The 15,524-nt window shown below is 51.7% G+C and overlaps 1 protein-coding gene across 1 annotated transcript in view; it reads right to left on the bottom strand.

Annotated features, from left to right (window-relative positions):
* Positions 1-4,325: 4,325 nt before the first annotated feature.
* The window catches only part of LOC111152284 (splA/ryanodine receptor domain and SOCS box containing 4), a 59,989-nt gene continuing 48,790 nt past the window's right edge, over positions 4,326-15,524 (bottom strand). Inside the window, exon 2 of the mRNA XM_022510760.1 lies at positions 4,326-4,453. Within this exon, the coding sequence (XP_022366468.1) occupies positions 4,326-4,453 (128 nt within the window). The remainder of the gene's footprint in view (positions 4,454-15,524) is intronic.

Raw genomic sequence — 15,524 nt, forward strand, 5'->3', positions numbered from 1 at the left:
TTGTTTTATATTCACATTTAGGCCTCTAATCACTTTCACAGTAATTTTTGTCTGCGGTGTGAGGTAAGGGTGATGATTCATGCTTTTTCCATATGGATGTCTGTCTGACCCTACACCACTTACTGAAAAAACCATCTTTCCCCCCACTGAATTTCAGTGACACAATCATTGACCATGCAAATGTGGGTCTGTTTCTGAACTGTATTCTAGTCACTGATCTCTTTGTTCATCCTTACACCACCAAAAAACCATCTTAATTACTGTATGTTTATAGAAACTCTCAGTATCTGGTAACGTAAGTCCTCCTACTTCACTTTTCTTTTTTAAGACCATTACAGCTATTTTAGGTCCTTTGCATTTCCGGATGAATTTAGAACCAACTTGGCAATTCCTACAACAAACTTGGAATTTTTATTGTTGTTGGATTGACTCTAGATCATTTTGGGCAGAATAACATGCTAACAATATTGCATCTTCTTTTTAAAAAAAAATTTTTGTGGGGGAGGGACAGAGGGAGAGAGAGAATCCCAAGCAGGCTCCCCACTGAGCGTGGAGCCTAACGCCGGGCTCGATCTCATGACACTGAGATCATGACCTGAGTCCAGATCAAGAGTCCAATGCTTTACCGACTGAGGCACCCAGGTTCCCAACAATATTTCATCTTCTAAGTGCCATGGTGTATCTCTCTGTTTATTTAGGTCTCCTTCAATGTCTCTTGAAAATGTTCTGTAGTTTTCAGTGTGTTTGGAAGCTGCAGCTGGGAGCGGGGTCCTGGGGAGCAGGCTCAGCTGTCCTGGCACAAATCAACCACCACTGTGTTACTTGTCACCTGCTGCCACATTGTGAGGCGATGAAGTCTTTGTTTCTCAGTGAAAGGTGGCCCCCAAAGAGGCCAGCTGCTAGCATGAAAGTCTGAGGAAAAAACAAAGGAAAGAGGGTGGTTTTTGTTCAGAAAGTGGCAATGGTAGATGGGGTAAAGCTTGAACCAGGGAGCTCAGCAGGGCTCGGCTCTCTGGGAGACTGTGCCCCCATGTACTCTGGTCTTTGGTGATTAGAAAGTGGTGGGACTGTCTTAGTACGGGCCTCCATCAGAAAGGGGTCATGGAGAGAAAGGCCAAACCTCAGAGAACGTGCAGGGATGAGAGGGGCCTGGGGGCTGGGTTATGACGGGCACCGGCTCTGGGGAGGAGTCATGAGGCTCCCAGCTTGCCTGCCAGGAGGGTCCCGTGGCGGGGCGTGTGTTTGTGTGTGTGCATGTGTGTGTGTGTGTGTGTGCACATGCAGGAGGCACGGGGACACGGGGCACATGCACAAGCGCTCCCTCTCACTTGTTCACATCTCTGCATCTCTGCGCTGGTTTTCCTTGATCACCATCGGTCCTGGGCACCTTCCACTCCCTGCTCTCCAGCCCCACCTGGCTTCTTTTCTTCTCTCTGACATTGTTCTGTGGCATTGCTTTGCCTTACTGGTCTCTCCTTAGAACATGAGCTCTAGCAGCACCGGACTGCACTCCTTCCTTCCTGTTCTAGCAGTGTGGAGCTCCCCACTCCCACCCCAGTGCCCCACAATATCTATGGAATGACTGTGGGAGTGAAAGGGCTTGAGGTCCCAGAGGCCTCTTGGCCAGGGTCTGGGCTCTAGCAGGAATTCCTCGCCTCCCCCCAGAACTTTCCCACAGGTTCCACCAACATCCCAACTACCAGGGGGTACCTCCCCACACACCACCTCAGTGGTCTTTGCTGAGGCTTTGCGTCTGGTCCAGGGCTGTGTGGAAACAACAGGCCCAGGCTCTACCAGCCCAAGACTCACAGCCCACAGGGGCAGAAGGGGCTCTAGCCCAAGTGTCTGGTTGAGAGGCATAGTCAAACCTGGGAGGTGAGGAATGGACTCCCAGAGCAGGCAATGCCAGAGGCGTGGGGTGGGGTTAGGGAAGGGCTCCCTGGAGAAGGGTCAGTATAAGCTAGTCCTGGAGAAGGTAGTCAGGATGGAAGAGCATTGGTGGGGTGAAGGAAATTGCATAAGCAGGGTGTGGACAAGACAGATGCCTTTAAACTAGAGAGCTGGTGCTGAAACTGGGACCGTAGAAGTTGGGGAGAGGGTCCTCAGCCACTGGTGACCTGGTCCAGCCCCTGCAGTGTGTAGAGAAGGAAGTCATGTACCCTAGGTCACAACATAAAAGTGACAAAACTGGGACTCAAACCTAAGCCTCCTGACTCCAAACCTGAGCTCAGCCTCCAGTCCTGAGATTAGAGGGAGGGAAGAACCCTGCCCCTGGTGGTAGGTTTAGCGCATCTGATGCTTTTGGTCTGTCCTTACCAAGGTTGTCTTAAAAAGCAGGGATGAAGAGTGCCTCCTCCTCCAGGAAGCGTTCCCTTCAGGTCCTATCTTCCCACAGCCCCTTCATGATCTCCTTCTCACTTTATTAGTCTGTAACATCTGTAAACCCCGTCTCCCTGGAGGGGACAGATCTGCCTGAGCCCTGGGTCCTCAGAGGTTGGCACCGTGCACGTTGGCGACCTGTCCTGCTGATTGGATGTTGCGCCAGACCTGAGCCTGCCTTGCTTGCAGCCCCAGGCCTGCCGAGGCTGCACACTCCCCCTTTAGCAACTGGCACTACTCCTTGATGAGGACATGCACTTCCAAAGTCACATCTGGCCCCACCTTTGGGTCCGGTTTGCAATCACCCTATGCCCCTTGCAGAGCCACCCTCAGGACACTCCCCAGGCATCAGTTCCACCACCATGCCTAGCTGGCATGGACACCGGACCCAGGCACGCTCATTCTCCCAGGGCAGGCCTTTGTAAAATGACTTGTGTTTGGGCTCAAGTGGGACCAGCAAGACAGAAGAGGCAAGAAGAGCTGGGGAGGGGTTTGCACTGCTGTCTCCTGAGGGTCTGGGGACACATCAGCCAGGCTGACACAAGGCCCCCCGCCCACCCCTCCCCACAGAACATGTACTGAGCAGTGGAAGGACTGAAGGACAAACTTTATTAGAAACGCTCCTCATTCATCGGTCGAATTCACATTAAAGTGGGGGGAGGCAGTGCCGTCTGGGGCTCTGGAATCCCCCTGCTGTGACAATTTCCAGTTAAAAATGGGTCTGGGCAGAGGGCTTCAGAAACACATGAGAGATTCCCAATGGCGGAGGTGGAGGCGGCGGCGGCAGCATCGTCTCCAGCAGGGGACCGGACTGGGAACAGGCGGAGAAGCTGCTGCCCATGGCCACCCTGCCAGCGACAGGGCTGCCCCTGCAGCCCCAAGCTGATAAATAAAGAGCACATCACACGCACACTGGAAACAGAAACTCGTACATGTCTCCCAAAGTGAAAAAATAATTCGCACAAATAAAGCTTTGTGGCCGCGAGGCACCTCCGGAATGGGCGGTTGCCTAGAGACCCCCAGCACCCCGGGAAGGCTCCCCAACCTGAGGACATCATCCATTTGTGTGGCACAATGCCCCAAATTCCCCCATTAGCACCTTTGGACTAAGTACTGCCCTCACCACATTCCTCTTTTAAAATGCAGCGTGACTCAAGATAATAATAACAATAATAATAATAATAATAAGGATACACTCTGTCCCTGGGGTGAATTAGTCAGACTCAGCTTCCCTGAGGTGCCTGGGGTAGCCAGAGAACTGGGGTAGAGGTGCCTGGGGTAGCCAGAGAACTGTGGGTCCGCGCAGGGGTGGGGTGCGTGGGGAACAGAAGGCGGTGACGGGGTTAAGTAAACAATGTTCCAAGAGGTAAGCTGGAAGGTGTGGAAACACAGCTCTGTCCACGTGCCAATTCCGCAGCTGGACAACCCTGGGTAAGAGTCTTGCAAAGGGGCACAAAGTCCTAAAGTGTCAAGGGGTGGGGACCCACAGGGGCACCCGCATCCGGCTGTTTTCGTCATTTATTATTCAGAGGCAATTTGCTCCCGGAGTTGGCCAGTTTCCCCCGGCCCTGTCTGCACCAGGACACGCAACAGAAGTCTCCTGCCCAGATGTTTTATTCATTCTCTTGACTAAGGAGACAGGCTTCCTGGTCAATACCGGTGGCCGCTGGGTCTCGGTCGGTGGGCAGGATCTCGGCCGCGTGCAGGTTCGGGGCTCTGCACGGCTTCCGAGGAGGTGCCTGACTTAGAAGGGCCGCCTTCAAGGCAGCGAATACTGTTGGCAAGAGATATTTCATTTTCCGAGGTGGGAACGCGTCCCCGTCCTTTCAAGGAACTGAGTGTCCTGGCGCTCTGGGGCGAGGAGGAGCACCCCTTCCTGAAGGTACCGCGTGACCAGGAGATGCCAGGCCCTGCTGTGTGTGCGTACCCACTGCTGCTCCGCAGCCTCACTGGTACTGCAGATAGTTTTTGAGAGACTGAGGCAGGGGCAGGGCGCCGATGTCCCGCAGGCGCTGGCGGCCCAGGGCCAGGCGGATGGATCTCCGGCACAGGTCCATCAGCGGCAGGGGCTCGGCTGCAACGAGAGGGGAATGGGTTAGTCTCGCTGGTGCCTTGCACACTTGCTCGCCCCCGCCTACCCTCTGCCCACCACTGGCGCACGGGCTCCTCACAGCTGAAGTTCAGGGCCTAGGGCTCCTCCTCCGAGAAGCCGCCTCTGGTTATATTAGCTGAGGGCTTAGAGCAGTGTTTTTCAAACTGTGGGAAACAACCGGTTAGACTAAAGAATGGTGAAATCAGTTCACTGGACGGTGACCAGCGAAAGAAGGAAGGAAGAAAGAAAGGAAGGAAGGAAGGAAGGAAGGAAGGAAAGACAAGAAAAAAGAAAAGAAAGAGTAAGTGGACAGCAATGACCATAACAAGGGTAAATATCATTCCATGAAAACTTTGTCTCTGATGTGGGTGCTCAGTGTGTCTCAATGGAAAAAATACCTTTCGTTGCAGGTCGTGGTAAAAATGAAATCTTCTGACCTAGGAGGGGATCTGCAGGGGGCTTCCTTTTAGAAACAGGTTAAGCTTAGGGAGACTGTTTGAAATTCCTCTGAACCCTCACACTTAACATCTTTTGATGATCAGCAGAGGGATGCATTTTCTTTTAATATCCAGTTCTGGAAAATTTCATGAATTAAAGACCACAAGCCATAGAACCTTTGGATGTAGGACCAAGTTTACTTAGTTTTACTGCAGACATGTTTATTAAGCTCTTAGTCTCTTCCATGCCCTCTGATTGGACCCAGGGATACAGAGATAACAAAGCCAAGGCCAGAGGCAGCCCTGGAAGCAGAGGAAGCCTGGTGGTCCCAAATTAAAATGGGTGAATAATCTGAGTAGAGTATAATATACGCAATAATTCTTAAATGCACAGGGGACAGAAACCAGGCAGTTCCTATGCAAGAACTGTTTGAAAGCTTTAAAGGAGAATAACTGAATGAAGTTTTGAAGGGTGAGTAGGAGCTTTATGTAATGTTAGGGAGGAGAGTGCTCTAGGCCAAGAGAATAGGCAGAGGGAGAGAGGCATAAGACAGGACAGGCCGAGAGATCTAGAGAGAGAGGAATGGTGCTGGTCTGCTGGATCAAGAATGAAGATGGAGGTGGTGACAGTTATCTCACCTGGCTTGCACAGGCTTGGTTTCCCCAAGCCTGCAGGAACATGCTAGAGGCCGGAAGCTGCATCTTCCCACTTTCTTTGGTAACAGAATAAGTGATAATTTAAAAGCATTCTATAATATACTAAGATGCAATTGAGCTGTAAGTAGCAAATAACTAACATAAGAGCTATGAGAGGAGTAATATCATAAGGGATGGAAAAGCAGTCAAGAGTGTGTTTATGGAAATTTTAATTTACTAGAGCTGCATAGTTCATATAGAGAGCCATTTAGAACTAAGGCAGGACTTGGCTGGTGCCCTGGAAGCCTCACCCTGAAGTGTGTCCGGCTCTCCTTCACTGGGGGCGAGGCTGCACGGTCGCATATCTGCACGGGGTATTGGTGGCTTTAAATATTCTCCCCTCAGTGCCCTCTTATCCTCATATAAACCCTCGCTGTTGGCCAGGGAGGACCAGGCATCCCGTTTTTCAGGCCCAGAAAGCAGATGGTCCCATAGTCACCACGCCCAGACCAATACTTGACACCCCTCCTGACGTGCCCCCCCCAGCCTCCCTCAGCTACACCCCTGTACCCAGCGCTCTTTCTCCCTGCCCCCAACCTGGTTCTGAGCCAAGCTTTGCACTGCCCTCCAGATCATGCCTCTGTGAACACCCCCTTCTCAAACCCAAATCCTCATGTCTGATTGTAAATTTTTGTTTATTTATATATTTTGTATTTAAGCATTGCTGACACACAATTTACATTAGTTTCAGGTTGACTGTAGTTACTCTTCTTTTTTTTAAATATTTTATTTATTTATTTGACAGAGAGAGAGAGAGATCACAAGCAAGCAGAGAGAGAGGGAAGGAAGCAGGCTCCCCACCGAGCAGAGAGCCCGACTCAGGGCTCGATCCCAGGACCCTGGGATCATGACCTGAGCCGAAGGCAGAGGCTTAACCAACTGAGCCACCCAGACGCCCCTGTAGTTACTCTTTATTGAAGACTTTTTATGGGGGCACCTGGGTAGCTCAGTTGGTTAAGCGTCTGGCTTTGGCTCAGGTCATGATCCCTAGGGCCCTGGGATGGAGCCCCGGGGTAGGTTCAGTGCCCAGCCAGGAGCCTGCCTGTCCCTTCCCCCTGCTTGTGCTCTCTCTCTGTCTCTCTCTCAAATAAATAAATAAAATCTTAAAAAAAAAAAAAAGACTTATTATGTGGTCAGGTGGTTTAGAACCAGGTGTTTAGAACCACCTGACCACATAATAAGTTTTTTTTTTTTTAAGATTTATGTATTTATTTTGTAGCTTTATTTGTAGCTGCTTGTACGCTTGTATGTGTCAAACTCATATCACAACGAAACTTTGGGGTAGGATTGCTTTATGACTATTACTCTTACCCCATTTTAAGGAGGAGGAAACTGAAGCACAAAGAGGGTGATTCACTTGCCCAAGGACACACAGCTGGCCTGAGCTAGAAGCTGGTCCCCACACGTGGCATGTCGGCAGGACACAGGTGGGCGCTGTGCCTAAGGTGTATGGAGCCAAAGTGTGCTCTCCTTCCAGTTGGACAGATGTGGCAAGGATGCTCTGTCCTATTCACTGAACAAGGAATGGGTACAAAGTGACTGTAAGCTTCTTAAAGGATGTGACCCTGACTCACCCGTCTTAGGATCTACAGCCCTCAGTCTGCTCCCATCACAGGTGAACGTCCCAGACACTGTTAAATGAACAAGTTGATGTTCTGTTCCTGGGCATGTCTTCTCCAGATGTTTCAAGCAATTGGAATGAATTACTTTTGCCTGGCAGCATTTCCATCTTAGCTCCCCACTTCCCTATAAATCCCTCAAGAACTGAGTAGGTTTTAATTGACAAGAGGCTTGTGGTGAGGAGTCAGTGAGCCAGTGTGACGCCCTTAGCACAGTGCCCAGCATATAGTAGGTGTTCACCGTAAGCCACTTCTACCTCCCTCCTTCCCATCCAGGCATTTTCGTGGTTGCCCTTGGGGACGATAAGCTTGAGGAGGGCTGGTAATGAGGTAGGCTCTGGCTGGGAGGCCAGAAGTTCCTTCCCTGAATGAGGGGAGATGGGCTTGCACTTTGCATCAGGAAAATTTTGAGTTGATCATCACTGCCAGACCTTGAGAGCTCTCTTAAATATTTTAAAGCTCTAGGCACACATTAGGTCCTCAGTGTCCAAAATGCTAAGCCTCATCAACAAACCCAATTCCCTGTGTGTTCCCTGCCTAGTTAGGGTCTGGGAGAAGGGAAGAACTCTGTTTATTGTTATTCCTCTGCAGTCACGGAGATCCATTCTAGAGCCCAACTCTCAAGGAAGTGACAAAGTGTTTGGGGTAGAGCCCAGGGGACATCGTTAGTGCTAAGTGTGATACAAATCATCTCTTCTCATTTCTTGAGGGACCTTTACACGGACAGCCACACAGCAGTGCCCAAGTGCACAGGGCAAGTCCTTGCAGTGGCTGTGAAACTCCCAAAGCTCAGGGGACGCCCTGTGGCAGCTGGGCCCACCCCCTGACTCCTCTTTGCTGACTCCCCTTGGCTTCAGAAGCCTTCTTCGAGCAGCCAAATGCCAGAAATGATCAACCAGGTGGCAAGAGAAACCTAGGATCTTTCAGCCTAGGAGTCATTTTCAGAAATGTTTTCCAACTAAAACAAAAATTTTTGAAAAAGGAATCCTTGTTCCCCAAAAGTGAATATCCAAATGGCCAATAAGTTCCTGAAAAAAATGCTTGACTTCATGACTCATCAGAGAAGTGCAGATTAGTGCCACGATGTGAGTCTGCTACACGCCAACCCGAACAGCCCAAATGCGAACAAGACAACAGCAAGTGCAGACAAGGATGTGGTGAAACAGGGACTCTCGTAACGCCGAGAACATGCAACCGGGCACAACTACTCCAGGCACCTAAAGCCGGGCCTCTTGCCTGCAGTTAAACTTCAGGTGCACCAGGGCTCCCAAATGCACATGCAGGAATGCTCACAGAAGCATTATTTGTAAGAGCACCGATCTGGAAACTACAGTTCTATGGTCTGCCAACAGGGGAACGCACACATAAACTGTGTCTGCATAGAGCAGAACACTAAGCAGCCACGAGAAGGAAGGACCCATGAGGACATGCAAACACGTGGATGCATCACAAACATATTCATGAGTGAAAGAGAGGCACATCATGTGTGACTTCACTTATAAGCTTCCAAAGCCAGGATGATGAAGCAAGGGCAGTGCCAATACTGGGCAGGAGGTGATAAGGGAGGCAGGAGGACACTCCTGGGAGGTAGACACTATCCTGTTGAGTTCTAGTTGTACTAGTGTGTTCAGCTGGTGAAAACCATCAAACTTAGTCCCCTGACTTTCTGTCTATTTATACTTAAAAAACACATGTACATTAAGAAAAATAAGTCACAGGCTGAGTTGGGGGTGGGGGCTCTACTCCCTGCTGGGTGGGTGTGGATCCAACACAAGCCAGGCATCCCCCACCCTGCCCCAACAGGGTAAAGTGGGGAGAAGAGGCCGGTGTGGAGTCCCTGCTCCTGCTCCCACCGCCATTGGGCAATGGCTGGCTCACCTTCTTAGACCCACATATTCCTCCTCTGTAAAGAAGGGGAGAGCAACACCTCCATCCGCGTGTTGCAGTGATGGTATGACACTGCACACTCTTTGCCTTAAAGATGTCTTATTTCAGGCCATCAGCCTAAAGGGTACCTTTAAAAATAGTAATAGTTTACTTACTGTAGTTCTAAAAATGCCTCGGTACCTTGTCCTAATTGACAGCAACACTTGGTTCTTGATGAAGATTTATTGGAGCTGGGGCTGAATGTCCCAAATATCCCAAGGCAATCATCTCCAAGGTTCTACAGTGACCTGAATTTTCCATAATTCTCTGCCACAAACCTCCTGTACGACCAACCCCAAGTAAGCCACGGAACTTCCCAGGGACTCTGTTTTGCTGGTAATAAAATGGGGGAAGTTAGATCAACTGGCTTAGATAGTCCATGTCTGTGATGGAAGTGTAGAGATTTTCCTCAGGGACTGGTGGCTGAAGCAGCTCTCCTGGGTCCCTTGACAGTCTCCTTTCCCTGCAGCAGAAGATGCCAAGATGTGAGTCACCAGACCCTACTCCCATCCCTATGTTTATATTTTGAAAAAAGAGCAACATTTTAAGGTCAGGAGGTGAAATTCTTTTGCAACTGTTTTAGACAATGGTCAGCAGATGGAGGAAGATTTGAGTGACAGCCGTGACATCTGAACTCAAGTAGACCTGGGTACCTTTTGTTTTCAGGAAAAGAAATGAGAAGACACACATGCAGACAAGCACACACACACACACACACACACACACACACACACGCACGCACACATCCATGTGCCGTACACTGTGCTAATAGCTTATCCATAGACTAAGGTTTTGGTGTTGGAAGACTTGGAGGATTGCCTGCAGGCCCCTGGGACTCCCCTCATGCTGCTTCTCCAGCTGGAAGACCCTCCCCTGCATCGCCTGCTAGAAACGTGCCTCCTCGGTAGGACCCCTACCAAGGGTCACCTCCTCCCCAAAGACTTGGCTCCCCTACCCTTGGCATCCACATCTGTCAGGTGTCACTCCACTCGGTTTATTACACCAATAGACAAATACATAATCACCTGCTCACTTCCAAAATATATGGCATCCCTATACCGACGACCCCTGTCATGGTCGACAGGGACCTAATCTCCACCTAGAAAGCATTTAGAATCTGGACTTTTCTCTTTGCAAGCTTCGCGGTCTCCCCAGCAAAAAGGGCTGTGACTACAGCTGGGACTAAGCAGTGTTTTCTGATGAACTCTGGGCCAGCAAGCGTCCCTGGCACAGATGGGCCCCACATTTTTCCCTGAGATAGAGAGTGAGTGAGTCCCCTTGTGAGCATAGGAGTGCCGCACAGCAGAGTGGTCCTAAATAATGCATGGCCCTCCCTAGCAACACTGCGGAGGGAGGACGTGGGAAACCTCCAAAGGGGAGAACCCAGGACAAAAAGTGCTAGAAAATGCCACCTGAACTGCATGGGACTGTGTTCCAGGGGGCAGCCTGGGCTGTGTGCTCATATCCATCCCAGCCCCGTCTCCCTGAAAGGGCAGAAGAAAGGTAGTTAGCAACCGAGATGTTCGGGTAAATTCCAGGAAGACACGGGCAGGTGGGACAGGTTGATGGGAAATTTAAACAGAACTGGTGGCCTTGTATGCCAGGGCTGGACGTGGTTCTCACCCGAGGAACCCTGGAGGAGCCCCGAGCTCCAGCAACAGAGGGCAGACTGGACACAGAGCAAACATCGGGGTACTCCCTTGAAGAACTCTGAGCTTGGCATCGGGGGCAGCTGAAGCCCAGGCCTGCGCTCGGGGTCAGGTGGACAGCCCAGGGAAAGCTCCTGCTCAGCACTGCGGTTGAATAGAGAGGTCCCGTGGAGCCCAAGCCAGTGGAGGGCACGGGGGCTGGTGGGAGGAGGCTTCCATCTGGATGAAGTCCCTGTGGGTCTGGCACGCCTTCCAGCTCCCTGGCCAGGACCCGGCCCAGCAGAACACACTCCCCCCACCAAGACTCCACAGTGCTCCCAGATGCAGGGGAATGGCCCCACATAGCACACAGGGATGAACTCCAGCAAAATGAAAAACGAATCCAACAAACAGGATGGTACGAGATTCCAGGACAAGAGAGGAGAAAAATAGAACATGGATGTGAAGGAAGGCAGAGCCATTGGATCCCCTGTCTATGGCCATCGCTTCTCTCAAGTGCCATCCTCCCCTTCATGCTCTGTGCCCCCTCGCCTCTCACCCCAGCCCTCAGCGAATCTCCCAGAGTCCCAGCTCTCTGGACTGCAGTTTTACAACAGAAAATTGCACCCTGACTTCTCTGAGACCTCCCCCCACTTCCTGCCTTAAGTGCATGGAGTCTTGTCCCCCAGACTCCCCTGAGGAGGCTGTCTGTACCTTCAGGCCCAGGAGGCGGGGCATGACTTTCTGCTCCCTCTTGCCACATCCGAAGCTCTGCACCCGCCATCTGCTTGTGAGAAGTCCCGGCTCCCCCGTGGCTCACAGCGCTGGGCTGACCTCTTGTCAGGGCTCTGGCCCGCACATGCACTGGCCACCCCTGACTGACGGACTCCCCCACGGACACAGCCTCTCATTGCTCAGGCTCCTGGTTCTGCACTGCCTCGTGCTCAGGACACTCTCCTCCACCCAGCTGCCCACCCCTGGGCCAGGCCAGGGAGCTCAGCCACATTCCTAAAAGCCCATTCCGGCACCCCAGTCTCTGACCCCTGGATCAGCCACCTGCACTGTGGCTACTCTTTCCTCTCCGAGAAGCCTCTGGGCCCTAGGACACTCTCCTTTTGTGCTCTATTCATCCACATCCCTTTCCTTCACTTTCCTCCTCCCCCAGCTGAATGACAAAGGGTATGGAGACAGGCTGAGAGGTGGGTAGCCAGGGAGTGGCTGGGGTCTGAGAACACACTGGAACAGGGAGCACCTTGTGACTGGTTCATCTCTGTTCAGTTCCTTTGCAGGCCCTCCTGGCCCTGACCCTGCTGTACAGTCGAGTGTGAAGTGCCTGAACAGCTGGCAGCCCAGGGCCCGACCTGGCCTCAGCCACCAGCTGGCAGAGCAGCTCTGCCTTCGGAGGGGGCCCAGGGTCCCTGCCCCTGTCAGCACGGCAAGGGGCTTGGCAAGAAGCCTTAGGGTCCCTTCCACCGCTGACGCTTGCTTGGCAGAACAGAAATCACACTGAATCCTGGCAGCGGAAGGACTAACTGAACCCACTGAGATTAGGCTTAAATGTACATGAACAAGTGAATGGCTGGGCTGGTGAAGCCTGTGAGATGAACGTTAGATGAGCCTCGGAGACCTAGGGCTGTGGCTCCCAGGCTGCTAGCACAGGCCGGGTGGGCTTCCTGGAGGAGGTGATACCTGGCTGGCCATAACCTGCCATATTATCAAAGGCAGGGCTGGCTGCTCAGAGGCTGCACTCCGGTTTACCAAGTGAGGCTTGTTTTAGCCGCAGGCTCACATTAGCACTGTCAAAGGAATGAAGAATCTGGTAACCTAAATCCTTCATCTGAGGGTCTTTCCTCCACAGGTGTCCTCTGCCCTCTTGGCTAAGATCTCAGCAGGGCTGGGGCTGTCTGCTCACTTCGCTGGTATGCCCTGGCCCCCCAAAGCCAGTGGATGGGTGTGAGTTGTGAGGAAGAATGAATGGCTCCGGGCAGGTGCTGGGGACTTGGGCCTCCCTGGGGGATCTGTGGCCTCAGCTCTTTTTGGGGCCCCCTCAGCTTCTAAGCAGATGCAGCCTGCAGAAACCTCTTTGTGTTTAGGCTGGGAAGGACTGGGGAGATGGGAAGGGGTCCCCTCACCTGCCCAGACTCAGAGCCTGGCAGCACTGTGGAGAGCTGTACCGGAGAGAAGGCCTAGCTTGGCTTCTACCCTAGTCCGAGGCCAAGGTCAGGCTCTATTGACAGCAAACTTGAAATCTCCCCAAGCAGTGTAAGACATCTTCACTGGCCCATTCTGCAGATGGGGAAATCAAAGCATGAGAACATCACTGTTTTAATCAACGTCTTCTTAACAAGGATTTGAAGGGGGGCGCCTGGGTGGCTTAGTCAATTAAGCATCTGCCCTCAGCTCAGGTCATGATCCCAGGGTTCTAGGATCCTGGGATCAAGTCCCACCTCAGGATCCTTGCTCAGCAAGGAGTCTGCTTCTCCCTCTGCCTGCCACTGCCACTGCTTCTGCTTGTGTTTTCCTTCTCTCTAATAAAAAAAAAGACAGGTTTGGAGGGATACCAGAGTCCCAGTGTCATTTTGTGGACTTTAAGGATAAAGTCTTGTTCCTCTGGTGCGATGAGGAGTCACACACACACGCAGTCATCGTACTTCTACTTACACATGTACTTTGCAAGACCTGAGCAGGGAGCTGGGCACCCAGGGGCTCAGAGGGCTACAGATAGAACAGAAAGACTGGAATAAATGGTGGAAACCCAGACAGGTTTGTGTTTACTGGCAGGAAATATAAGGGGAGTTGGAAGAGCCAAGAAGAGGATCACCTAACTCAGCCTGGGGGTACCTGGGATGGCTTCCTGGAGGAAGCAGCAGGTAAGAGAAGTTTTAGAAAATTAATGAGTTAGCTAGCTCTACCATGGAGTGAGGATGCTTATCGCCTCCAAAGGCTTATCTCTTAGAAATGTTCAAAGAATCTCATTTGTCCAACAATGGGAAAAGTTCATAGTTTTCTCAAATGATGCTTTGAGGAAACAAAATTCAATTGTGGAAGATCTAGTGTGTTAAAATAGAAAGTGTCCTCACCTCACTGTGAGCAGAGGCTGTACCCCTAGATCCTAGCCAAGTGTCCATACAGGTGACCATGCATGTCCCAGGGATGAAAGAGCACTGTGAAATGGTGTGTGCCTCACTCTTCTAATGAAAACATTTCCAAAAAGGCATGTGTCCCTTCCCAGTTTCATGTCCCGGAATTCTGACTGGAATGATCCATACGGGTATTCTGGTATTCCTGAAGACTGAGGTACTTTCATTTTAGAGGGGAACTAAAGTGACTACAGACCTCAACTCAGCAGGGACTGGGCACCTGCTATTACCCGAACCGGGGACAGTGTCCCACCACCTTACCCCAGCTCCAGTCTGGGACCCCAGTGAGCATCCACGAACCAGCAGCATCAGCTTCCCCCAGGAGCCTGTTGGGAATGGGGGATCTCAAGCCCACCCAGCACAACTCCATCAGAACCAGCAACTTCACAAGGTTCCCAGTGATTCCAATACAGTGGTCAGGCTTGGACCATGGGGTTGCTCCACACACATCCCAATGCCCAGCAGAGAAACCAAACACTTATCCCAGCCCATCTGCCTCACCGCTGTGCTTCTCTGGTGGGATCCCTGCCCTAGAGACCACGTCTTAGGCTCCCAAGCCCTCCTCCGCCCTCCCAATTGGCCTACCAGCAAGCCCTTCCATGCCTATCTTCTAAACATCTGTGACCCATCCTGACTTTCTACCTTCACCACCAGCCCGTTGTTCACTTCCTGGCTCCACCAGGAAAAGCAGCCTTGTGAGGGTCTCCCCGTGTCTGCCCTCTTGCCTTCCAGCATGGCTCCCTCTCTCTGGGGGATGAGATTCCCTCTTGTCCCCCAAATCGCCCTCCCCAGCAGAGGCCTTTGAGTGGTTCTCATCATTATGGTGACTCACCTGAGGAGTTTATGAGACAACCCCTGTCGGAAATATTCTGTCCTGCTGCCAGACATCATTGTCTAATTTTTAGATGGGGAAATGCGGTTTCTCTAACCCCCAACTGTGATAAATCTTGGACCACCCTGAATTGCTCTAGAATCATTTCCTGTTGTTGGTGCTGGCTTCACCCCTGTAGACTGTGGGCTCCCACAGGTAGGGACTGGCTCTTGTCCTTGCCACCCAGCCCTCATGGCCCTGCTCTGGACGTCATGGGTGCTTGGTCCGTGGGAATGAGCAGGCTGGCGTCTGGAGTAGAGGATGCAGCTGCTCTAAGTCTCATCTTTCAAATGAAATTGCAGCCCAGCTCTTCTGGTACGAGGAACGAATTTTAAAAAGCAGCCCCTTTACACTGCCCTAAGCCAGCTAAAGAACCCTCCAGCGAGGTCCCCACAGGCAGACAGAATTAGTAACACACTGCGCCAGTTCCTGGTCTGGTGGAGGGATGTTCCTGACTCAGCTGAAAAATTTCCCAGAAAATCTGCCTGTTTTCAACTTGGAGCTCGCCCTGGGGAGCAGCCTGATGGCTGGACATCCTGGCTTTGGCTGAGGATAGCCCCTGGGCATGCAGGGAGAGCCTCAGGGAGGTGGGGGGAGCTCTCTGGCCATTATCCACTCTGCACCATGCATCATCCCAATGTCTCCAGTCCTGGGAAAACCTGGTTACCCCTACGGATATTGGAAAAAACACACCCCACATGGGACGACCTCAGAAGGGAGCAGAATGGTCCTTCAG

This window comes from Enhydra lutris, unplaced genomic scaffold (genome assembly GCF_002288905.1).
Source record: "Enhydra lutris kenyoni isolate GAN:26980312 unplaced genomic scaffold, ASM228890v2 scaffoldscaffold2, whole genome shotgun sequence".
Taxonomy (NCBI): domain Eukaryota; kingdom Metazoa; phylum Chordata; class Mammalia; order Carnivora; family Mustelidae; genus Enhydra; species Enhydra lutris.